Source organism: Astatotilapia calliptera, chromosome 17, assembly GCF_964374335.1.
Source record: "Astatotilapia calliptera chromosome 17, fAstCal68.1, whole genome shotgun sequence".
Lineage (NCBI taxonomy): Eukaryota > Metazoa > Chordata > Actinopteri > Cichliformes > Cichlidae > Astatotilapia > Astatotilapia calliptera.
The window spans coordinates 36490123-36515447 of NC_137438.1; the positions used below are offsets into that span (position 1 = coordinate 36490123).

General features: G+C 42.9%; 1 protein-coding gene and 1 long non-coding RNA gene across 9 annotated transcripts in view; one reads left to right on the plus strand and one right to left on the minus strand.

Annotated features, from left to right (window-relative positions):
* LOC113009512 (uncharacterized) overlaps window positions 1-7317 on the plus strand; it is a 36393-nt gene extending 29076 nt beyond the window's left edge. The window contains exon 4 of the long non-coding RNA XR_013902549.1: window positions 7034-7317. This is a non-coding gene — a long non-coding RNA (uncharacterized LOC113009512). The remainder of the gene's footprint in view (window positions 1-7033) is intronic.
* gramd4a (GRAM domain containing 4a) overlaps window positions 6679-25325 on the minus strand; it is a 54734-nt gene continuing 36087 nt past the window's right edge. For 4 of the 8 annotated variants that reach the window (XM_026146460.2, XM_080291214.1, XM_026146458.2 and 1 more), the window contains 16 exons: window positions 24789-24909; window positions 23285-23346; window positions 21054-21192; window positions 20698-20723; window positions 20327-20418; window positions 19207-19298; window positions 18732-18780; window positions 18561-18632; window positions 18434-18477; window positions 18225-18334; window positions 16517-16671; window positions 13490-13634; window positions 13238-13331; window positions 12843-12933; window positions 12619-12687; window positions 6679-10012 (listed from right to left, as the gene is read on the minus strand). In XM_026146460.2, the coding sequence (XP_026002245.2) occupies window positions 9905-10012; window positions 12619-12687; window positions 12843-12933; window positions 13238-13331; window positions 13490-13634; window positions 16517-16671; window positions 18225-18334; window positions 18434-18477; window positions 18561-18632; window positions 18732-18780; window positions 19207-19298; window positions 20327-20418; window positions 20698-20723; window positions 21054-21192; window positions 23285-23346; window positions 24789-24909 (1469 nt within the window). In that variant the 3' untranslated portion in view covers window positions 6679-9904. The other 4 variants (XM_080291211.1, XM_080291213.1, XM_080291212.1 and 1 more) reach the window with 3 other exon arrangements.

The window sequence follows — 25325 nt, forward strand, 5'->3', positions numbered from 1 at the left end:
AGGTTCAGTGCAGCTAAGCTGGGAATTAAGTGAAGTCACCAAACTCCACATTGTTAACTTTTTTTTTTTTTTTAGAGAAAATACAAAAGTTTAAGATTATCCTGCCCTAAAAAGCAGAACTACAACTCTAACAGCACCACAGTCCCAGAGAGGAGGTCTGGACGTGACCAAAAACACCAGTGTGGGTTTACTATACAGGCTGATTATAAAAGAGGAGATTCTCTTAAATCTGTATTTGGAAGTTGCTTTTTCTGGTTTCCTAAAAATATAGTAAGTAATTTGCTTCCTACCACAATTTCACACAGGATAATGATAATGCCACAACCTTTTATGTGGTACCAAAAAATAGCAAGTGTTTATGCCCTGTCTAACATTCACACACAGACTCAGTGATGGATGCGACACAGGCAACTTGGGGTTTAGTATCTTACCTGAGGTTACTCAACTATACAGGAGAATCCAGAGAGCGAACCACCAACCCGTCTGACTGGTAGGCGACCCGCTTTACCTCCTGAGCTATAGTCAGTCCCAAACCTGGGTCCTAAAACAGTATCTTGCTTATATTGGTTTATACCTCAAAACATCAGTGAGTGAAATTCCATTTAAGCCTCATATATATAACAAGCGTAGTCACATGCAGGTCAAACAAAAGCAGGAAATTTGATAGATGTCTGGAAACACTTTTTTTTGGCTTATGCAGGGTGGAAATATGTTTACTGGTCCCTTACTTTCACTGGACACCAAAGTGGGAACGGAGGCCTCATACACGCCCACTACCTTGTGTCGTTGGTGCCTTGTGGAGCCTTTAGTGTAAATATCTGACAATGATATGGCTTGATGTGTGATACAGACCACTAAAGAAGTTTGTGATTGTTGTGAGTGAATATCTAGTATTTTATAAATCTGTTACCTAGCAAGGATCAGCTCCTGAGTTAAACCTTTCTCAAATTTGAGATGAGAGACTACCAATGAGGGTAAAGGATGCTGTTGATTGACACATGACAGGGTGGTTAATTACCAACCATCAGCAAGAAACGTGATGAGCAAATCACTTCCTGTATGGACACACCTTTGCAGTGTATGGATGGATCTAGCGAAACAATCTTGCTAGCTTTAGCTATATTAGCTTGGTTATTAGCATTAGCTCGGCATGTTGCACTGCTGTGTAAACATGTTAACGTGTGGCTCCAAAAGACAAAAGGTTAATAGTAGAGTTTCAAAACATGCCTACATTGTGTAGTGGTTCATGCATTTTCCTAACAAATGTAAGATTCCTAGTTAGATCCCAGGAGGAGCCAAATCCCATTAGGGCTGCATCAGAAAGGGCATGGAGTGTTTAAAAATGTTAAAACAGCAGAAGAAAACTTACGGAGCTACCTGCTAAGGTGACTCCGTGTAAATAAGTGTCGGCGTGCTGATGCCGCTCCCGATCCTTTTTTTCTGACCTGGTGAAAAACCAAAACGAACGACTCGAGACAGACTTCTTCAATTCAATCAACTTCTTTATTTCAACCCCTGTGCAGGAGGGAATCAGCTCAGCATGAAGCCTCTTGCAGATTCGAAGGGCAGTCCTTAGAAATGTTACATTTATATTATTCCAAAGTTCCTTATTCACCTCCCACCTTTCCTGCTATTCTGTTATCACGTTCGCCTATACATCATACACAGTTTCGATCAAAACAACTTGTCTCTATCTGTAATATATGTGTGTGTGTGTGTGTCTCACTGTAGGTGGGTGTGTGTGAGGGGTCATGTCAAGTGTCATGAGTGTGCAATCTTTAAGCACCGGGGGTTTACGCTCTCCTCCTTAGTTCTGCTTTTCTAGTCTATACTTATCCAATGTGTTAGACTGTTCTTAACGCTGCCCTTTTGCCCCCCTGTTATCTACTGCAACGTCTGTGCTATTTCTTAGTATCTCGTCTATGCATCTTTTTCCTGTGATGTTACTTCAACTATTCTTACCCCTAAGGTCACACAGGAGCCTGCTTAAAAGTATAATGTTTAAACAGTATCATGCTAAAAAGCTATATAATGCTATATAATTCCACATAAGTAAGGTGAAAGTACCTTCTGTGTTTTTCTTTTCTTTTAGTGGGGCTTTGAAATGCAGAGAGGTTTCTGTTACTGTGGGTAGTTACATCCAGCTATGTCTGCAGTGGCTCCCCTGATACCGGGGACTATATCAGGAGTTGAACTTATAATGATTATAAATTCACAAAGCATCATACAGTCCACTCACAGCGTCCCACAATGCTCATGAAAATCAAGGTAAAATGAGGACAGTAAAGTTTAGCAACATAAACAGCCACAAACCATTTATTCATTTATTCTTTTTGGGTTTTTTTTTTTTTCAATTAATGTTCCTATATTGATTTAACAGTGACCCAAGTAGTGTCCAAGAGTTATGGTATAATTATCCACATTAATTATCACATTTAAGGTCCTTCTCCACAGACATAAGGTCTTAAATTATCAGACCTCATCTTATCTTAAAGACCTCATAGACCTCATCCCAATAGACCCTCTCAGACTGCTGGTTTACTTTTGTTCCTAGGACATTTAAAAGCAGTGACTTCCACATGGTTCTACTGGATGTTTCTTCCTATTCAAATGGAGTTTTTCCTTCTCACTTTTGCCAAGTGCTTCCTCATAGGTGGTTGTTTGATTATAGGGTCTTAAGCTTACAATATAACTACTAGGGGTGCAACAATACCCGTATCAGTATTGAACCGTTCGATACAGTGCTTTCGGTTCGGTAGCATATGTAGCGAACAATACAAAAAATTTTATTTATTTTATCAACTTTTCTTCTGACGATGCTGTCTGTGTTGAGCGCTCAGTGAATCTGCGTTCGACTACTCCGCCTAGGCTGCACTGTCGAGTGCAGATCCACTGAGTGCAGCGCAAGCTAGCAAGACAGAAGCTAAGCTCGAAATTGAACCTCCCCCACCCTCATTCAGATCTGGCCTTTGGAACTATTTTGGTTTTCATGTGAAGCATGACCCTGAAGGTAAGCGCGTCATGGACAAAAGTAAAACAGTATGTCGGATGTGCCATGCAATGCTCAATTGGTGGGAACTAGTGCGTTAGCGCTGTTAGCTCGTTAATATGTTGGCCGTCCAGCCCCACGCGGTAACTCGTTAACGGAGATTTGCCGCGTTATGGCGTTAATGTCATTTTAACGAGATTAACGCTGACAGCACTAGTGGGAACACAACAAATATGACTGCACATTTACACCGACATGATCCTAGTGCAAAGACAAGTGGAAGCAGACAAAAACAACAAGCATGCATGCTACAAATTTTACCCGAGTCATTTAGACAGCTGTTAGCACATGATTCTCCTTATGGGGACCTGATATGTTTAATATGCTGCTGAGAATATAGCCCAGAAGAAGCTATAGTATAGCTTTTATTTTGGAAAGAGCCATTTCTCTGTAATAAACTCTCTTTTCCAAAGATGAGTGATTTCTCAATCAGATAGATTTATTTTTTTATTTTGTTGTTTCAGCAACATTACATTTAAAAACCATACTTTTGAGTTAAAATATATATTTATAATTTTAATAAATGACAAATTAAAAAGGGATGAACATTTTTTTGTATCGAAAAAGTATCGAACCGAACCGTGAATTTTGTGGATCGTTGCACCCCTAATAACTACATAAGACTCAACTCTAAATTATGATAAGGGAACACTGTGTAATACCTCCAACTATTATTATTTGGCAAATCCCCTGCACCATATTGTTTCCATTAACTCTGATTTTCAACAGATACTACTGGTGTGCAATCACACAGCACTCTCAGGTTGACTTAACTTTGATTTGTGAGCATTTGTAGTCATCTAAGAATTTTATTTTGCGGGCTAACTCCTTGCTTACTTTTTAAAAGCTTGTTTCACCCTGGAGAGTAAATGTTAACAAAGTTTCTGGTCAAACCACAAAACGTGGTGCAGCTTTAAACATGCACAAGCTGGCAAGGTTGAGAGTAGTTTGCACTTGCACTTGAATATTTGTGTCACAGCTAAAAGGATAAAGGACATGGTTAGTGTCCTGCACCAAGCTGTCAGACACTTCTGTCATTTGTGCACAAATGGCAAATGGTGTCACGTTTGATGATGTCTCTTTTGGGAAGACCAAAAATACACTAAATCCATCAAGCAAAGCAGCGGGGTAGACAGAAGCCCCTGAATGACTCGGAGGTGTCATTTACCGAGTGTCGCTTCAAACAGCCTTTAAACTGTGTTAAGTTCATGACACTGCTTCTCTGGCACCGTCTTGAAATAGTTTGCGAGCAAAGGAGAAAGTGAAAGATCATTGAATAAGGTGCTGTTTTGAAAGCCGATTTAAAAAAAAAAATAAATAAATAAATCGCTTTGGGTTCAGGATCAGTGTGTGTTTGAGCTTTGACAAGTCCTCGGCAGGAAATCTGTTAAGGATGAAATGTTGCTTTTCTTGTACTTGAGCAAAAATTGATTTTTGTTTCTTTGAGGATTAATAATAACTTGATTTCTGTTGCAGAGCTTTCATTTAGCTGTCAGGTGTGGACTGAAATGAAAACTAGCTGATGTACAGTACTGTGCAAAACTCTCGCTAGGAAAATAACACACATGGAAATAAAGTATACAAAGTGAAAATGATGTTCAGTTCTAATGAGCTTAGTTCTCCGGGCTTCTTGAAGGACATTCAAAGCTCTTCTTTGGATGTTTCTGCCTTTTGTTTCGTTCACGTAGCTTCAATTATGTTGAGGTCTGGGCTCTGGGGAGGCCAGTCCATGACTGATAGTGTTCCACTGTGTGTTTTCTATCCAGGTACACTGCATTAGCAGTGAGTTTGGATCATTCTCATGCCAAAAAGTGATTCCAATCAGAAACACTGTTGTATCTCTTCTGAGTTCCTCCATACATATTGGCACCTATGTGAACTACAATCTTCAAATGTGGACCTTTAGCCACAGATTTTCCAGTGTCCAGTTTCTGAGTAATTTGGCTTACTCGTTTCCCTTCCTTTAAAATGTTTGTTTCCGCATTTCCTAGAGATATAACTTTAAGATGATGTCCACCTGCTGTAGATTGTTTTTCTTTAGGTCTGACACTCCTTTTTTCAGTTTTTTTTAAGGACCTACTCGGCACCATGCCGACATACATCGAGTTTTTAGCTAATCTTATGGTGGCCCCTTTGAGGCCAAACGGACTGCAAATTAAGAAAACACCAGCAATAAGAAAAATGCTGCAAAAGCACACAAAACACAACGGAAATGGGGAAAAAAACAAAACAGAAATTGGAAAAACGACAACGGAAATAGGAAAAAAACAGATTTCCAAAAGCACAAGGGAAGTGTTTCTGGGGAGGCAATAACCTGACGGACCAGTTGCAGGAACCCAAAACATGGTGGGTGTGTTTAATCATGATGACGGATTTTTAGGCTGTTAGTTAGGCTAACACACTTACCTCTCATCTTTTCTTTCCTCACAAAACCGATAGATCCTCCACTTCTTTTAAGTGTCTCCCAGCGGAGTTCGTAGCATATTTTGGTTCCTGCAACTGGTCCGTCGGGTTATTGTCTCCCCAGAAACACTTCCCTTGTGCTTTTGGAAATCTGTTTTTTTTTCCTATTTCCGTTGCGTTTTGTGTGCTTTTGCAGTGTTTTTCTTGTTGCTGGCGTTTTCTTAAGTTGCAGTCTAGTTGTCCGCAGGAGTTGCCCTCTGCTGGCGACTCAAATAAATGCAGACGCAAAGCACTTCTGCGTAGCACTCTCTAAAAGGAAAGTATTCTGTCAGCTCCCTTTTGAAACCTTTATTCCTTCAGCTGAAACTGTTACACCCAAGATAAGTATACTGTAGCTAGAGGAGAATGTTTCTCTGGTTTTGTGCAGTCATACCTTCTCCATGCACAGAAATACAAATGCCACCTTCCAATCAGGACTCACAGACAGGTTTTTCATTTTCACAGCTTGAATCCACTATATGGAGTTCATTTCTACTGTGGCACAAAAACAACTTCTCATTCTCTACCTGGGGGGGAAAAGGTGCCATTTATGCCAAACTGCAGTGAATGTGGAACTCTGTAATGCTACACTGATAGATGTATATGGAGGAAACATTTTTATATAGGGTGTTGTCATTAAGGAGGCATGATGGGTGAATATGTCGGTCCTCAAGGCTATTTTAGTTCTGCTGCTAGCAAACAAAAGTGTGTTGTGGTGTTATATTTGCTCATATCTACCCATGAGACACTTAGCTGTGGCCCAAACCATGATTCATTGAGTTTGGCTAAATGAGAGAGGGGAAAAACTTGCTTGCATAAGGAGATGGTCTTAGATTTATTGTTGCTGGTGTCACAAGAGCAAGAAAAAGTGCCCACAAGCCATCCTCCACCTCTTTATAGATCCCTTGGTCATCCAATCACCATAAAAATAGAGTGAAATTGGTCAGGCATGTGTAGCATGTTAAACTCTCTACTTTCGTATTCCTAAAGTACAGAAACATCCTCAAGCAAGATGCACCAGGCAGCTTAGCCTGACCTCTGACCCCCCTGTGGGGAGGCTGAATGAGGAAAAAGGACAAAAACAACCCACTTCTCTCAGGCTTCAAGTGTTGACACAAAGTCCAACAGTGACCCCGTGTGGCTGTAGAGAGGTACTGCAGTTGAAAAGATGACAGAAGGCTTAAAAATACCTTAAATTCTTTTAATTTAAAAAAAAAAAAAGTACATCACATTATCTTTTACAATACACACATCTTTTTCAAAACTCAGTGGTATTTTTCACTGTACAATTCAATCATTTGTATACAAATGGCTGTGGGGGGAAAAAAAGAAAAAGAGGAAAAAGGAAGCCATTATAGCCCGTCACGTCACAGATGACAAATTACTAACTCGTAATGATTGCAGTGTTTTGCATTTGGGCTTTAATTTGCACTTAACCAATCAATATCATGGGTTTTGTCTCAGTCCACAAAGTACAACTTAATCCTTAGGATGTGTGTTTTGTTTCTTTTTAATTGTGCCGTTTATTTTTTAATTCATCAGATCGAGGCCGCGGAGCAGCCCCAGTACAGCTACACAGCGTGGATCAGGCAGATGGGAAAACTTTCAACATTTACACACTTAGAGGAACTACATAGCTAATACAACAGTGATGACACCAGCGTGAACGAAGAGGACCTCGAGAAGGCAACACAGTCGTTTCTGACGGCACCTCCATCCTCAGCGATCTGTGTATCTTATTCACTTTATGGACCAGCTGAATGAACAGATTAAGGTGTTATGGGTATGTGACAGTTCATCACCAAAGCTGGGATAGGCTCAAGCCCTCCTGTGGGAATCTGGCAGCTTCCACTACACTAAAAACCAATCACTGCAATGCTGGATATGGACGCTTACATGCTGTATGAGGGTTAAAAAGCTGCTTGTGTTGCTAAGGTTGGAGTTTGATCCTGTTGCTGAGCAGAGATAGTCATGAGAGTAGTGCCGAGCTGATGAAACATCAATTCCAGAACAAGAGCAGTCCAGTTTTCATAACTCCCGAGGTAAAGGAATTCAAACTGGGGTTGTTTAAAAAAAAGGAGAAAAAAAGAAATACATTTTGTACAACCTTCTGTAAACATGAGCGTAGGCAGAATATTGCAGACTGCAAAATCAAATATTTGGCAAAAGAAAATAATAATGTTAGACATTTAGAACGTGATACATTCTGTGCTTTATCTGAGTGCAGCCCCGTCGGGGTCTCGCAGTCCCCGCTGAGAGCTGCCTGCCACAGTTAACAGATTAGAAAAAAGGCTTCAGGTAACAGCTTTAAGACTACAACAAGCCAGCCAGTCACACAGTGAGACAGCATTAACTACTGATTCCACCTGCTCAGATATCCGACAGGTATTCCCCACCCCGGTCATGGATCGAATTTATTCCTCAATAAAAATAGAAATCCATGTCTGGGAAAGGCAGCCTGTTAGCAACAGGCTCGAAAAACCAAAAACAAAACAATAATCATACAAAAGAAAATGTCAAAGAAAAATATCCATCCTTCATTAGCTTTAACTAAGATAATCATCAAACGCAGCTGTTTGAACTGGTCCATCGCACCTCTGGCAACTTCATCTCCAGTCCGCCTGACTCTAAACAACGGCGATGACGAGAGGACTCGTATCGACTTTAAGAGAAGCCTTGACATTTCAAGTCTTGACGGCAGTTCCTGAAGGGCAGTCTGGTTTTACTTGAGGATCGGTGACATATCGGGGGAAAAATGTCAAGGTCTCCCTTTCAACAGTGTTTTTGTAAGATTTTAGCTAGGAGTGTGGAGCACCTACTCCGTCATCTCAAATACAAAGAGCTAAAGAGAAACTGACCTCCAGCCCTTTATCTCCGCCTCACAAAACACCTTAAAGTGTCTGATGTAGTTTGGCATTATACACTTCTACATATAAACGCAGAGGGGCAAAGACCCGCTTCGCTCCCGGGAACAGCGTCTGGAAATAAAGCAAGACCTTTATCCATGTACACACTTTTAAAAAAAAAACAAAACAAAAAACAAACATCAGCTCACATTTAGATGAAGAGGAACACATGAAAGAGCACTCACTGTGGTGTTTGCAGAAAGAAGAGAAACAGGCATGTCTATACAGCCTGAACTCAAAGAGCTGAGCACTTATACAAGTAGAGTCACCCAATCAGAAGGAGACTTCAGAAGGTTTAGGATACAGTGAGCTGAAAGGCCTTTACGGGCCTTTGTGTGGAGAAATGTGCCAGTTAGAGTATCTTCTACTCCTGGTTTCACAGCCAGTTTGATGGTTGTCTGGTGCAGCGTGCAGACATCAATCTGCCGTTAATACAAAGCGCTCAGACTGTTCTTTCTGCTGAGAGACCAGCTGAACATGGCCTCGAGTCGAGGAGAGGAAGGCTGTAATAATGAGACTGCAGTGGTTTCTAACACTGACCAACATATAACATCCGTGCGCTGCCCCACACACACACACACACACGTCAGCATTTCCAGTTTTTAATAAAGTGCAGGGAGAACAGCAGAGACGGGACAAATAAATGGTCTCCATGTGTCGAGAGTTTAAACAGCAGGCGGTGTTGTGCTCTTGTCGAGAAAATAAAAAAAGGATCTGTTACAAAGACCAAAAGACATTTTTCAAAATAAAGGCATTTAACATGAAAACGTCACTGCACTGTTTCACAAACACGGATGCCGAACGCAGCAGTGGACGTTTTTGCTTCGTCAAGACAAGAGAGACCAAGCCAGCGGTGGTGTAAACTAAGGAAGGCTCCCGTGTCAGCAGTCATCACAGCTAATAATACACTTTATTTAAAAAAAATTAAATTAAAATACAGCCATGGATGAGGCGAAGCACCGCTCAGCCTGTCTGAATATTTGTTTTTGCAGTGATTTGGAAAAGCTCGTTTTTACACATGTGGCAGTTTGAACTGTTTGTTTTTAAATACATCCAGGTTGATGAGAGCTGTATGAAGTCTTCCTACCACAGTAGAGAACATCAGAGTCACTTAAGATGCAAATTAACACACACACACACACACAGCCAGCTAAGTCAAGTGGTCAGCAGGTGGGAGAGGAGGCCAGCCTCCCTCACCAGCCTCCTGATGATTGATAAAACCACACTGATCATCCTCCTCTCTTAGCAAATTTTGTCCATAATCACCCACAGGAAAAGCGTCATGTGACTAAACACCAGCTACACCCACATATTCCCTCTAACGTGGCCTAAGCAGAAAAATCCACCAACTGGGCCGAGATCATCGACTATGATGATGAGGAAGAGGAGGAGGCAGCTCACACACGGTCGAAGAGTGCGGCGTTAGAGAATGTCATCCAGTTCGGCTGAGACTCGCGAGGTTCTCTGCATCAGACTTCAGCCCCGGCGGAGGAGTGCTGAAGGCTCTTTAGAGCTCGGCGCTGGCCGGCGGTTTGCTGGTCACGATCTTCATGTACTGGGTGAAGATGGCCTCGAAAGCCTCGTCCCTGTGGATCATGGCACCAAACACCAATGGCTGGAGGAGACAGAGATCCTTGGCTGTTAGTGTGCTTCTACTGTGGTAAAAATAAATAAATAAAATAGAACCTGCTGCCAAGTTAAAGCAGCACTAGGCAAAAAACAACAACAAACATAACTAAACTGGAATAAAAAACCTCTTCAGTAAAGCTGGAACATGGAGGAAAGCATCATTCTCAGCAGCACGCAGCAGTCACACTGTTGCATGCCCTGTGATGGTATCAGAGTATATTTTCCCTGATAATAGAGTTATTATAAAAGATTATTAAGATTAAAGTGGGATTATTAAGTTATGACGATGGCTACTGGGCTACTGATACCAAACACAGGCATGGTTTTAAACACAGGTCAGTGCAGTGGTGGGCAGTTAATTTTCCCAAGGGCAAAGCACCGATATGTTTATAAAGTAATAAAATTAATAGAAGAAAATTGAGTTTAGCTTATTGGCGTGGCCCCCGCCTTGGGCCGGCATATGTGCAAGTAATCCCTGCGAGCAAAACCTCAGGGTTCAAACTTCTGTACACATTCTGTTTAGGAGGGTTTCTTTCTACTCTTGGCTCTATATGATATCATCGAGAGACCCCCCCCCCCTACACTCTGTAAGCACAGAAGCCCCACCCACATGTTCAAATTATCTCTATGTGAGAGCCAACCAACCAATCAGGGGGAAGTTAGCTTAAAAGGAAATGAGTGTAGCAATTTATCTGGAAAAATTTAGCACATCATGAGTACAGACAGCAACAAGAGTCTCAAACAGAAGCTGATAATAACAAAAATTATAATAACAACAGTAATAACCGCTGTCATCCCAACCAATAAAGGGAAATTTTACACCATAAACAAATGAACAGTTGCACATAAAAAATTACAGCGAGTTTCCACTTGGGGGCGCCAAAGTCCAACCTTTAGATGATCTAAATACAAACTGATTAGAGATAACATTATGACCAGCTGAATAATATTGTGTTAGTAAAACCTTTTGCTGACAAAACAACCCTGACTCAACGAGGCATGGACTCCACTAGACCCCTGAAGTCCTGTATGTTGTGAGGTGGGGCCTCCAGCGCGTCCAGCATATCCCGCAGATGCTCGACGGGCTTGAGATCTGAGGAAATCTGAGTGTTAAACATGTTCTTGTGCTCCCCAAACCATCCCTGAACCGTTTTTGCTTTGCTGCGGGAGCATTATCCCGCTGAAAGAGACCACAGCCATCAGGGAGCACCGTTTTCATAACAGCATACATGGTCTGCAACAATGCTTTAAACCAGGGCTGTCCAATCCCAGTCCTCGAGAGCTACTATCCTGCAGCTTTTAGATGCATCCCTACTCCAACACAGCTGAATCAAATGGTTTGATTACCTCTTCAGCATGCCATCATGTTTGGCAAAGGCCTGATAACAAGCCATTCATTTGATTCGGGTGTGTGGGAACAAGGATGCATCTAAAAGCTGCAGGACGGTAGCTCTCGAGGACCGGGATTGGGCACCCCTGCTTTAGACTGTTGGATGACCTGGATATGCTGGTTTCCCAACATTTCATTGCCCAAAACATCACACTGCTTCTGTAGGCTTGCTTTTGCCCCATTGTGCATCCTGGTGCCAGGTCATCCATGTGATGTAACATTCATCAGACCAGGTCACCTTCTTCCATTGCTCCGTGGTCTTGTTCTGATGCCAGTGGTAGCGCTTTCAGTGGTGGACAGAGGTCAGCACGGACACCTGGCTGGTCTGCAGCTATTCAGCCCGATTTGCAGCAAACTGCAATGTTCTGTATTCTGAGCCCTTTCTATCAGAACCAGAACGTTTTGTGCAGTTTGAGTTACATAAGCTCGTCTGTTGGATCGGACGACGCGGGCCAGTCTTCACTCCTCACGTGCATCCATGACCTCGTTGCTGGTTCACCACCATTCCTTCTTTGGACCAGCCCACAAGAACTGCAGTTCTGGAAATGTTCCGACCCAGTCGTCTAGCCATCACAATGTGACCCATTTTTTTTAACATCAACTTTGAGGACACTTTCTCACTAATAATTAGCATCCACTAACAGGCGCCACAATGCAGAGATAATAAGTGTTGATAATGTTATGCCTGATCGGCGTATACCTATGTTCATGTGGTGGTAAACACTGTACAGTACCTACAATCTTTGCTCTTCCCTTTCAGTCGGTTCACTCAGTACTGTGGAGCAGTGATATCTAATACTACGTGTGCTGTACCGAGTGAATCGACTGAAAGGGAACAGAAGTTATAGACATGACTGTTCCCAATAATCTCACCAACCTCTTTCTCTACTTCCTCAGTAGGAAAATTATTGATGCTACAGCTCTGTCACCTAGCTACCCGGTAACATCCTTGATGGCCAACTAATCGGCTCGTAAATCAAATCTTAATGAAACGCCCACAGAAACCCACAGCAGCTCACATTTGTGAATTTCGATTTCTCACATGCAATACTGGAGAATTACTGCCGACTTGTCTGAAACTGACTGAAAGGACAAAAACACAACATCTATAGCAGATAATTATTAAGATGTTGGACTGAGCTTCAGCTGAAGCAAATGAAATCACGACTGCAAACATAATAATAAATATACAAAGTCTGTACCTTCTGAGTGGAAGGAGTGGCTATTGAAATGCCCATCCCACTTCCTGGTAGGACTGACAACACTTTGTACTGTGGAGGAGAAAACCAGAAATATCTGCTTTAAACACACACACCAGAATAGAATTACATTCGTTTCATTATTAATATTTAAAGTAAGTAATTATCCAGTTTTAGAGAGGCTGCTGGCCTCGAGACATTCCTTATGCGTATTACTGAGTCATTACCTTTTGTATGTCAGTGATGTCCACCAACTTGATGACTTTATGCTTCTTTGAGGAGCTCGATCTGGAGCTGGAGCTCTCAAAGCACAGGTAACTGAGAGAGACAGAGAGCTTTGTGAAAGGAGGGAAACAGAGACACCAAAAAAACCATCCAAACTGAACAGACGTGTAATAAAGTCTTGAGTCGAGTGTTCTCAGGAGGAAGGCTACCCTGCACAGAGCTACACAGAGAGGAGGAGAGATGAGGCTCAGCGCAACTTAAAACTACGTCTCCTCTGGACTAATGAATCTTCGTTCCTCTCGTCTGCTCCACCTGTAAATGGAAGTGCTGCTTCTCTCCTCCGCTCAGAGATTTGATGCGATAGAGCTCTCCCCTGAGACAAAGATGTTCCACTTACTTCTCCGTGACGTAAAGCATCCCGTTCCTGATGTAGTCTGTGGGCATCTTCCTGTCTCGGTTTATCAGGCAACACCTCCAGCCATTTTCACAGACTGAACAAACAGCATACAAGATGATGAAGGAGCGTTATTCACAGAAAACACATGATTCCAGCTTTTAGACATTTTTAAGTTGGATGTACAGAAATAAAAATGGGTGCCAAAGGAAATAAATAAATAAATAAATAAAAAACTGTAGTACTTGCTCTTACCCGGCAGAGGGCGCTCTGACTCTGGCAGGTTGAAAATCTCGTGGAAAGCTCCCTTCTTGGTGCTGTGAGAGCGACCGCTGTCCTCCTCTCTGCTCCCCCCACACGGGACGTTGGCGAGGCTTCCACGAGAAACCACCGGCTGGACCTGGAGAGAGTAGTAGGGAAGAGGGGAAGGAGGATGGAGGGAAGGAAAAAAAAAAAAGAGGGGAAAAAAGTGAGAACATAAAAGGAGGACAGAGAGAAAGAGTCACATTAAACTCAGCGGATGAGGTTTTATAAATCTGTGTGAACTACAGTATCCCGAAGCTTTAGAGACAAGTGGCCGAACTTCAAACAGCTCCCCAACTTTTGAGGTTGCATCATGTGCGCTTTCTTCACAGCAGGCTCAGGAGTGACGTGCAAAGCAAAGAGTGAGGCCATCATTCAAGTCAGCATCCATAAATTACCTACAACACGCGTTTACCAAAAACATTCGTGTCCACTGCAGTTTTACAGTTTTACTTACACCAGCGTTGGTTGTCACAAGACAAAGTCAGATAAACTTCAGGGTTACTGATCTCTCCAGTTAGCAAGCATAAACCATTGTGACTCCATTACCATTTCAGCTGCGTCGGTGTAAATGAAAGCAGCTGCAGGTGCACTGAAGAGGCAACACCACAAAAAGGAGTCATTCTGCAGGAGGTGGCCACACCGGCTCGCTCCTTATCACCCATTTACGCTCACCACACAATTTGCAACCAAACAGCAAGGTCATCACGGCTTGGTAGCATTTATACCAGCACTGAGGGTGTGAATATACGCTGCAGTACTCTCCTGAATGATCAGGAAAAGCCTCCACATCAGCGCTGGTACAGTACAGGAGCAGAAGTCTAAAATTTTTTCCAGAAAGTCTGATCTTCCTATACTGTTTCAACATCTCCTCATATATAATCTGTGAATCTTTGAGCTTCTGTGTTGATGTGTCATTAAAACTGAAAGAGTTACATAATTGTTTCTTAAACCTGTGGTGGCGCAAAAAGACTCCACTTTTGTCATGTGGGAAAAAACTGGCGAGCATAAACGGGCCATCACGCCTCTTGATTGATTTTACGCCACTTCTACTTTTTGATGGAGTCCTCATCACTGCTGGTAGCAGATATTGCACCTGCAGCCCACTCAGGTTATAGAGCTAGTCCAGCTCCTCAAGGACGACACATCAAATCCACGAGTGCCAACGGGAAAAAGGGGGAGAAACCAGGAGGCGGGCATTACATAAGTTTAGCAGCACATCTGCTTTTCTGTACCAAAGCTCTGCAGAATGACCTGCAGCAGGCTTCCTGTGCATGTTTCTGATCAAACTAACAGAATCAGACTCCAAGAGGTGGCATGAAGTCCTCACGGTCCTGAAGCTTAAAAAAAAGAAAACAAAAAAAAACAAACCCAAAAGCCAACGAGCAAATGCGTGAGCTGCATGGTGCTGTGAGCGCAGGTCAAATTAAAAACACCAGGACTTTATAACACCCTCTTGCAGTCTGATTCTATCACATGATTAGCTTGCTGGAGGCCATTCTGTAGAGCTCTGGCAGTACTCCTCCTGTTCCTCCTCACACAGAGGAACAGATACTGGTGCTGCTGCTGGGTTGATGCCCATCTATGGCCCTGTCCAGCTTTACTCTTGCAATGGGCCCAGCTCCTAGTACCTCCTCCACACTCCTATGCTGGGAGACAGCAAACCTTCTTGTGACAACACGTGGATGCATCACCCTGAAGGAGATGGACAGCCTGTTCTGCGGGTCCATCTCATGCTAACAGCAGTGACAAGAACAATGAGAAAAAAGTAAAACTAGAGAAAAATCAGTCAGAGGGAGAAGGAGAGAGCAGTGGCCTGTGGCCACCACCTCGATGGTAAGATCAACTGTTCGGTTCATTTTTATGCAGGCCTCTTTACATAAGAGTTTTAATCTAATGATCTAACAGCAGTTATGGTGTATTTAAGGGGAACAGGACGATATTAATGTGCTAACATGAAACTACACTCGTCAAATCTTCTCTACGTGCCTACTCAGTAAACACACTGCCAATTCTCACAAGCATCTATGTTCGTGGATCCAAAATGTCACGGGGCTGCAGGCTCTTAAAGATCATTCAAACAAAAGAGAATAAAAACACCGCAGTGTCAGAGCAAAAAGGAAAATCGCAGACCGTTTTGTTGACATTTTGATCCACTGCATTCACAAATTACTGACAGCCACTCACTAGGTGTGTCACACATCACTCACACACACACACACACACACACACACACACACACGCATTGTGGTGAACTGGCAGCACACACAAGCACAGTAGAGTAGACACACCAGAGGCCCTACCTTCTCAGTGCCAGAGAGCTGAGAGAGAGAAACGACAGAGCAGACCTGTGACTGCGGCCACAGCAAACACACACTCAGACATTCATGTAAGAGAGGAACTTTGTGGTAGCCACACAGAACAATCACGGGCTCAATTGTATTGCATTATTGACAGGAGGGGTGATATACTGATTGATTGATCATACTTTATTCATCCCGAGGGAAATTGGGCTAAGGCTGCTAGCGCCATAGTTTTGATACTTTATTGATCTATTTTTATCCACCACAAAGGGAGTCAGTGGGAGGTGGGCTATAGTGGGTGGACTGCTGACAACATGAAAGACTGGACCCGACCTGCTGCTGATGGATGATCCACACCCACATGGAGGTGGTATATGTGCCTTTCTTCTTGTGTGTGTGTTTGAGATGATTGCTTATATATTAATCTGCAAATAATGTGAATTCACTCAAACTTCTAGCCTGGGAGAAGTTTTGCAATGCAACTGAAAGCCTCTGTGGTATAAACCTGTTAACAACTCAGGTCTTTAAGTTTGAAATTGTGATGGGCTAAAGGAGGAAATATTTTCTTATTTAAGATTTTAATTAAAAAAAAATAAAAAATCAAGAACCTGAGACAGGAAGCAGTGTTGGTGGTAGAAAACGCGTGTGGGTTGGTGTTGGGGTCTGTTCGCCTTACCCGTCTCGACACCGTGGCGTTTGTCCTCTCTTTGAGCTGGGGGTCGGTGGGAAGGCTGTTCCACACGATGTAAGGCGTGTCATACTTGTCGCGGAGCTTCGGGCAACTCTTAAACAGGAAGTCTATGATGAAGAACTTGATGCCGGCGTACACGCCTGCAAAGAGAGTAATCACAGACACATTAATTCTTAAAAAATATATAAAATAAAAGAGGTTAAATGATGCAAAGCAACACCGTTTAGTGAAAATAACCCCTCAGATGTGCCTCACTGACAGACAAAGGGATGCCCCAAATAGGTGACGCCCCCCTGCCCAAAGTAGTCCTTGCCGCTGACCTTGATGACGTCACTAGTTTCAGCATTTTGCCCATTCTTGCACATACAGACACTGAGCCAGTTATATGTTGGAGCTCAAAGTGACTCTGCTGAGCTGCGGAGGCTCTGGATAACCAACAATACACCAGTCAGATTTTCTCCTCATGGTAAAACAGCAGATTTACAGAATAAAGTGCAGAATAATGAAAAGCTTCCAATCATGAGTAGAGGTTCCAATTTCCAGTTAAACTCGATGGAAAACCAGCCTAAGAGCTCCCGATGAGACTGATGTGGGACAGATGCACACATGACCACAGATTTCTTCTCCACTACATGAACTGGGCTCCGATGACTGACCCACCAGCTGACGCCCGCTTACAAACTGGCTGGACTCTCTTTGGGGGAACGTTTTTATTATAATTGTTTTGTATTTGGAGCCTGTCATGCAGCTGCCGTGTGTTGCCAGGTCTCCAGGCTCCTGCCATTCCTTATTGTTTTCCCTGTTGGTATCAATTACCCACAACCAGAGTCACACATACTACAGAAGGAAGTGGCTCTGCATGTACAGACTATGTGGGGATTTTCCCCATGATGGGTGCAATACAGCCTGCCGATGTCACTTTGTGCCAACACAGACTGGTTTCCTCTGCACTCTGTCACATTTTTCCATTTCATGTTCACAATGTAACAATGTGCTCAGCTAGCTGTCTTCTTCTTTCAGCTGCTCCCATTAGATCATCTGCCTCCATCTCACCCCGTCCTCCTCTGCATGTCCTCCTTCACTACACCCATGAACCTCCTCTGAGGTCATCCTCTCATCTCCCTGCCTGGCAGCTCCATCCTCAGCGTCCAATATATTCTTTCTCCCTTCTCTGCACATGTCCAAACCATCTCAGCCTTGCCTCTAATTTTGTCTCCAAATGCAGTTAGCTATCTGCGCAGAAAAGAAAGCCCTCATTCCCAGTCACGCTGAATGTGTGGTCTGTTTTGTTTCTCCAATTGAAATGAGTCACTGAAGAAATCTTAGATGGGATCTGAAATAATAAATGTCAGTATATTTACTTTGTTTAAATGTCCAGTGCAGCTTTTAAGCATACATTGATTTTGGTTATTCATTCCTTTTAAATGGAGAAATGAAGTGCTAGATGGAAATTTGGCTAAATGACAGCAGCTTCTATGCCAACAGTTTGCTCCGAGCACCTTTCAAGAAAGTCTGAGTGCATAGTGGTTTGGGAGATGCTAAAAAGTAGTAATTATGTATAAGATCTATATGCAAATAGCCCACAGCTTCCCCACACAGGCTGAGGGAGTACGGCTCCACAAGTTCTGCATCTGTTTGTGACTGAGTTCACGTATTGTCACAATCAAAAAGATGCTTTGTGAACATCACTCACCAATCATAAAGCCCAGCAGTTTGTACGGCAGGACGCAGGAGGTGATGAAAGTCACCCACAGGCAGACGTAAAGTTTCTGGGTGCTCTCTGGCTGCACCCACATGAACAGACTGAAACAGACAGCAGGAGGAGGACAGAATACACATCAGTATATAAGTTATGTGCATTTCTTGCACACTTGATTGTCAGGCTGAAACAAAACCACTCACTTCTTTATCTTCTCTAAAACATCAGCCATCTTTCCAAAGAGGTTCTGGAAGAGATTTAAAAGCACCTCATTAAAGAGTTTGTCTTGTTTCGAGCAGCGGTTGGATCGTTAGATGAACCTCGTTATACCTGTGCTTTTTGTGCAACGTCAAGTACAAGCTGAAACTTCTCAGACACAGTCAAGTCTTCCTTTGGAGGCTCCTTTAACAACACACACACACAAAAGCCACACGTTGATCTCCAGTCCTGGATGCATTTCATTCTGACCTGCACAACAACAACAGCAGGAAGGCATCTTACCATGGGTTCAGAGACCTCAGGCACAATGCTCCACTGGATCCTCCAACCTCTGAAAAATAGAAGGTATAAATAATGCACATGTTATAAGGCAACTATTCCTTCAATGCAAAACATCAACTTTAAAGGACCGACTTTTCCAGCCTTGGGAGCTCTGATTTCAATCAGAGCTCCCAAGTACTGCTCTTTTGTAGCAACAATTACAACAACCCCAAACATGCACAAATGTGTGCATGTTTTTAAAATCTGGCGGTTTTAACAAACATTTGCTGTGTGACTAAGGGCCGCGGTGTGCATCTGTGTACTACCAGCACAGCTGTGGCCGCAGTAGTTGATGTTAATGTGGGTGTTTTGCACAATTAATCACGCTAAAAGCTGAAAATCGGACTGTAGCCTTTTACAAACAATCGAGCTCAACCGTGAAGCAACAGCTGAGGCAAAAATGATCCTGCTTTTGTAAATAAATGACAGTTTTTACCTGGCAATGAGGTAATTTAAGGACAAGCGTAGGATAGCCAGGAAGAGGAACATGGGAATGGCCCAGCCATGCCAAGCAGCATTCATGTAAATCTGGATTCAAAAGGGAAAAAAAGGACAATATATACACAGGTTAACGTGGTTTGTTGTTCTTTAATAAACAACCGATATGCATTAAATTCAGCACTTTATAGCAGCGAGGACACATTCTTTCAGTCAATAACGGCAATGAATTATAAGATGGACATAAAGAGGAATCAGGGGGCTCATTGTAAGCCTGAAGCGCATATACTTGGGTGATATATCAGCAGTGGAAGACGCTGAGTCACCTGTCAACACTAAACCAGCATCACGTCTGGATACTGAGATGGTGTAGGGCCATAATCAGTGGGTTGAGGATGATTTAGCATAACCACTGACTGGACATTAATGAAGCTCTGATTAGGCCTGCAGTCGCTGGCAGAATCACTGCAACTCATCACAGTGAAGCAGACATGACTTTAATATTCATTTAATCTCCCGGCCACGAGCTGTAAGACAATTAGGTCAGAGTAAAACTACAGAAACGACTCTTTTCTATTAAAAGGGTCGTACCTGCTGTCCAAAATTATCATCGGACTCCTTTTCCAGACTGGTTGATTTTAGAGACCCAAAATTTAAAAAAAAAAAAAAAAAATCACGTTGGGATAATAAGGAACTACACTGAATACATATAATAACTGCTGTAAAGTACAAGCAAGAAGTCTTGATCTCAAAATTCGACTAAATCATTCAATTCAACTTCATCAATTTCCTCTCTCTCATCACAATTGCCCTGCATCCTCTATGAAGTCTCACCTATTTGTGGATTCGATTTAGAGAAAAGAGGAAAAAGTCGCAACTGCAGTCAAATAAAGGCAGGGTGGTGAAAATGTAGTGCAAGGTGTCAAAGTGACAGAGACGGCAGATGACAGAAGCAGCACAGCTGTCAATGACACCCAAACTGTGCAGAAGCCATCAGCAGTTTATGGCAGGTAATCCTGTATCACAACTAACCTCAAGTTTTCTTTTAGAGAATATCGAAGCGCGATTATTAGACAAAGTTAAAACATTAATTCACATGTCTGAAGTGTAAGACTCACAATGAAGGCAATAGCTGAGGTGTACACGGAGTGCCAATTAGATAAGGCGGAGAGGTTCCTTAAGAAGTTGGTGACAGGTCTGGCTCCTCGCTCTGAAACAGCAAAGACACAGGGATTCACTGAGAGTGTAAAGCTAAAGACAGAGCAGCAATGTCTTTACTTTTGGTTATCTTTGTGAATCAGGCTTTTACTGTGAAATTTTCCAGGACTTTATATTTAACTACATGTCGAAATGTTCAAAAGGAGAAAAAAAAATTAGATCTACAATACACAGAACTAGAGTATTGCATGAATGTGTGTTAGTGATATCATTACTATTATTATTATTATCATTATTATGTAGAGGATGCCAAGTAAAAGCTTATACTCACTGAGTCGCCTCATGTTTTCTGTCAACCTGGATGGAAAACAAAAGAAAGTGAAGGTCAGATTACGCGTAGATGCTGACATACACGCAAAAAAAAATAAATGCTGCTTTATGTGAGAGGGGAAGTGTTAACACTTTGGCCTTCATTCGTCTGTAATGACTCACTGTTCTGTACAGAGGAGGAGAGAAAATAAGTACGATGAGAAAAAAAAACAAAAAAACACTTCCTCTGTGCAAAATCAAACCAGAGACAGCTACAGGGTGAGGGTACAAACTTTTATGCTCGCCGGGCACTCCGATTCCACATCTTCTTCAACAACCCGAGGAGTTATGTTCTGCTCAGGACCACATCTCACCCACCTTTTAGCACTTAGCGGTTCCTCAGCCTCCACTGTGCTTTCCTCCGGCTGGAAGCGGAAGTCTTCCATGTAAACCCCGAAGCGCTCGTACAGCCACTTCTGCAGCCGTGAACTCCACACTTCCTTCTGCTGTTTCTCTGCTAAAGAAAACACATCAACTTTGATTTGCTGCTATAAGCACGACTTAGTTTTGTAATCCCCTGCACCAACAATTATGCATTGTTAAAAGAAAATCACTGATATGTGATGGGCTTATGTTATCAATAACTCTTACTCCAACCCTATCTCCTGCCCTGTCATGGGACCCAGACTGGACCACTTAAGCCTGGTCTCAGACAGTGATTATCCAACGGTAGCTGAGCAAATTCAAGGACTCACACCAGGCCTGCTTCTGTGTTTCTAAGCACGTGATTGGGAGAGCTTTGGGCCATGGTGTCTGCTTTTTCTGCATTATTAAGTCTTGTTACAGGTTAAGCCACAGAAATGACACAGTCAGGATCACCACAGGCAGGTGGACATGGCTGTGTGGAAAGGTGTGAGCTGAACCAACAGAGCTTTGCAGCCTGTGCTGTTACATAAAAGCTAAATTTGCTATTGTCATGTGAATAAATATATATATAAAAAAAAATACTTTGCACTTTGTGTAATGAATCCGTGTTTTCTACACGATAAGCTGACTTACTGTAAATAACTGCCTGGATTTTATAACCTTAGTATTCTCTGCATGCAGTAAAACAGCCTGGTGGGCCTGATATCCTCATAAACTGCATACTTGCCAGTCAAAACAAGGACAACAGTCAACTGCTAATGCTGAAGTGCCCCTGAGCAAAAACTAGAGCTCTAATCTGCTGTGGTGTTTCAAGTGAACACTAATTTGTTGTGGTAGTACCCACAGGTGACTAACAGCCTGACTGCTCAGACATTTATTGCCATATGAGAATGAATACAGTTTGTTTTTTCTGCTGTAGATGATGCGATTCAGCTAGAAGCAGTTACATTTACAGTTTTCAAAGCCACCACTGCCAGGGCCCAAACAGACGCGATTTCTCTCTTTCACATTATCTACGGCAGGGCTTTGGTAGCTGAGTGCCAGCTCATTTAAACTAACATGTGACTGAGGGTAACATAGCAACGCTTTCACTTCATGGTGGTAATGTGGGGGGTTTTTTTTTCCTTTCCTTTTTTTGCTCTTTATAGTTTGACCTTTAGTGACATCACAGCCACATCACCACTGAAATGTGTTACAAAGTTTAGGGTGCTGTAACTGCTGCAGCAGGAGGTTGACTCTGCAAACACACAACTTTAAAAGTTTCAAATGATGGCGATCGTTTGCGTGGGTGCACGATCACGCTCTGGACCTCTTTGTTATATATGTAGATGTTGATGTCAAACTACAGGAAGGAAGATTCAATTTAACACAAATCTTATAATTTATTTAAAGCTGAAAAATGAGCTAAAAATCTCTGAACAGACTCCAGGCTGAACCGCAGTAAACTGTGGATGAAGGAGATGTGCTGCAGTCCTCACAGGCTGCCACTAACTGACCGCCTCACTTTACCAAACCTGGATCTGCATAAGCCGGCCTAACATATTCTTATGTCTGCCCTAGATGAAGTGATCTACAATCATAACCCATTTTCCAAAATTAGCCTCACTCTCTCACCCTCCCTTTCACTAATATCTCACACACACAAACACACACCAATCCCTGGATCACTGAAAGTCAACCTATGAGAGTAACTGTTCAGCCTGAAACCAAAAGAAAGCACATATCAGAATCTGACCGTTATTGCCCTAATGAGCTTGTCTCATTTGTCCCTCGCGCAAATATTTTGAAAACCGACTCATTCTTAACAGCGACGATCTGGACTAATGATAGGAACCAGCCTCGATGCATTAATGTGGTTTGTTGTGTTGCTTACTTGCTCTTGACAGCACACACAGGAAACCCCTCTGTTTGCGTGCATGTGTCTGTGTGTTTGTCACGCACACTACATACTGCCTCGTGTCCTAGAGTAACCCACAAACCCTTCCGACCCACTCTGTTCCCATCGAGCGCTCCGTTGCACGCATCCTACACTTTCACCTCCCCTGCACACGTGCACACACACACGCAAACTCTCCTCTTGATTTACTCCCACACTCAGAAGACGTCAAGGACTCATTTCCTCTCCCTTAGACTCCAACTCGCCCACCTTCACCCCCCCATTTCTCGTCCACTTGGAGTCTTACCTGTTCTGTTGTTTGAGGGCGACTGCTGCTTTCTGGGAGGTTGTGGTGGAGAGTCCTCTAGCCTGAAGGGAAGGGACAGACACACACATAGTCACGAAAAAACTAAGGGAAAGATCTGTCATGTGTCAGTCTCACTTCTGTATTGTCAGAACTGCAATCTCACACTTTAAGAAGTACATGAGCCAGCATGTTGAAAGCTGCTGCACTGAACGGATCACCACAAAAGGCAAAGAGACATACACAGAGCCAGACTAGAAAGATTCACTCTGCCTGTTATCACAGTGAGTAAGGTTACTGTTAAAATCTCACACAATGAGACAAAAGGATCAGTGCCAACAAAAATGAAAAAGGGTGATAAGGTACAGCAAACATCCTCCTTTAATTTCAGACACATTAATTCAGCTATCCATATCCTGCAAAAACTGAAGGCATCTGCATCAGTCTGACTTAAATAAATCTCAATGACAAATCTGAAATCACTCATTGGTCCTTTAGGGAGGGCCTACCCACAAATCACCCATCCTGCACAGCTACAAACATACACATTCAATAAGTGCATCCCTACAGCCCTTCTTATTCCATAAAACGTCGTGAACAGGCACTGCAGTGGTAGTTACAAATGGATGAAACAACATTTAGAGCAAACTGGCACCGGCAAACTTGTTGCTCTTTTATCTATAAGGCTTTAATTGCAGTCATATTTCTTTGTAATGGACAGGAAATTCTAGCGTAAGACAGAATTGATCTTCTCCCTAAAGAGAAGGCTTCTCCAGAATGTGTTAATGCTTTGTTTTACTGTTTATTCCAATCATATACCAGTGAAGAAGAAATGTTTGCTGTCTGTTATGCTCATGCTGGATATTGCTGACAAAGTATTAACAGTGGAAAACTTGCAGGTCACAGTACATTAACTTCACCTCTTACAAATTCCTAAACTGCTTTCGATAGTCCTGAGGCCATGTTTCAGCGCTGGCAATCACTTGAAGAATACCAGCAGAATTTCCCATGGGCATTCAAGCTAACATTTCCACACACACAGTACATGAGAGAGAGACATGCACACCCGCAAGTGTAAAGGGTATCCCAGTAGATGCCAAGAGGCGTGGGTTTTTCCTGTCACCAGGATAGCATCTGTGTGACAGCGAGGAGATTCAGACAAGCGCGTGACTCCTTTCGTTTTCTTTCCTCCCTCTCCCTTTTTCCATCTCCCTAATAACACGCACGCATGCATGCACGCACGCACGCACACACACACACACACACCCCCTTGTGGAATTTCCTGCCTACCAAGCTGTTGATGCTTCTATTTATAACAGAAACCTTGGGCAGCACCGGCACCCTCGTCATCCAACTTGCCCCGTGGTAAACTCTGCTGAGCTGAACTGTTACAAAGTGCAGCGTCACCCTTTCCTTTCATTTCATAACTATTACTTCCCTTTTCATACATTTGTCCTCTCATTTCCCGTCATGTGCTTCACTCTGCAGTCCCGTCTTCTCGTCTCACCTGGTTTTGAGCAAATCGCTCATCTTCTGCTCCAGGTCTATCCTTTTGCTTCGCTCCCTCTCGAGCTCCTGCCGCAGGGAGTCCACGCTGGTCTCGTCCCGCAGCTTCCTCAGTTCCTCCTCTGGAGAAAACAAAACAACACAAACACTGGAGGTCAGAAAATTTAATTCAATCTAATTCAAGTCGATTTTACTTCTATCACACCTTTATATTGTAAGGTAAAGACTCTACTGTAAAAGAGAAAAGACCCTAACAATCACATGACCCTCTATGAGAAAACTTGGTGAAAGTGGAGATCAAGAACTCCCTTTAAACAGGAAGAAACCTCCAGCAGAACCAGGGTTAGGGAGGAGTTGCCATCTAGTTGGGGGTGAGGGGAGGAAGACAGGACAAAAGACACAATGTGGAACTTGTTATGTTATCTTTAATGGCTCATCCTGATCCCTGACCCTGGTACTGCCAGAGGTTTCTTCCTGTTAAAAGGCACTTTTTCCTTCCCACTGTCGCCAAGTTTGTCGCCAGAGGGTCATCTGATAT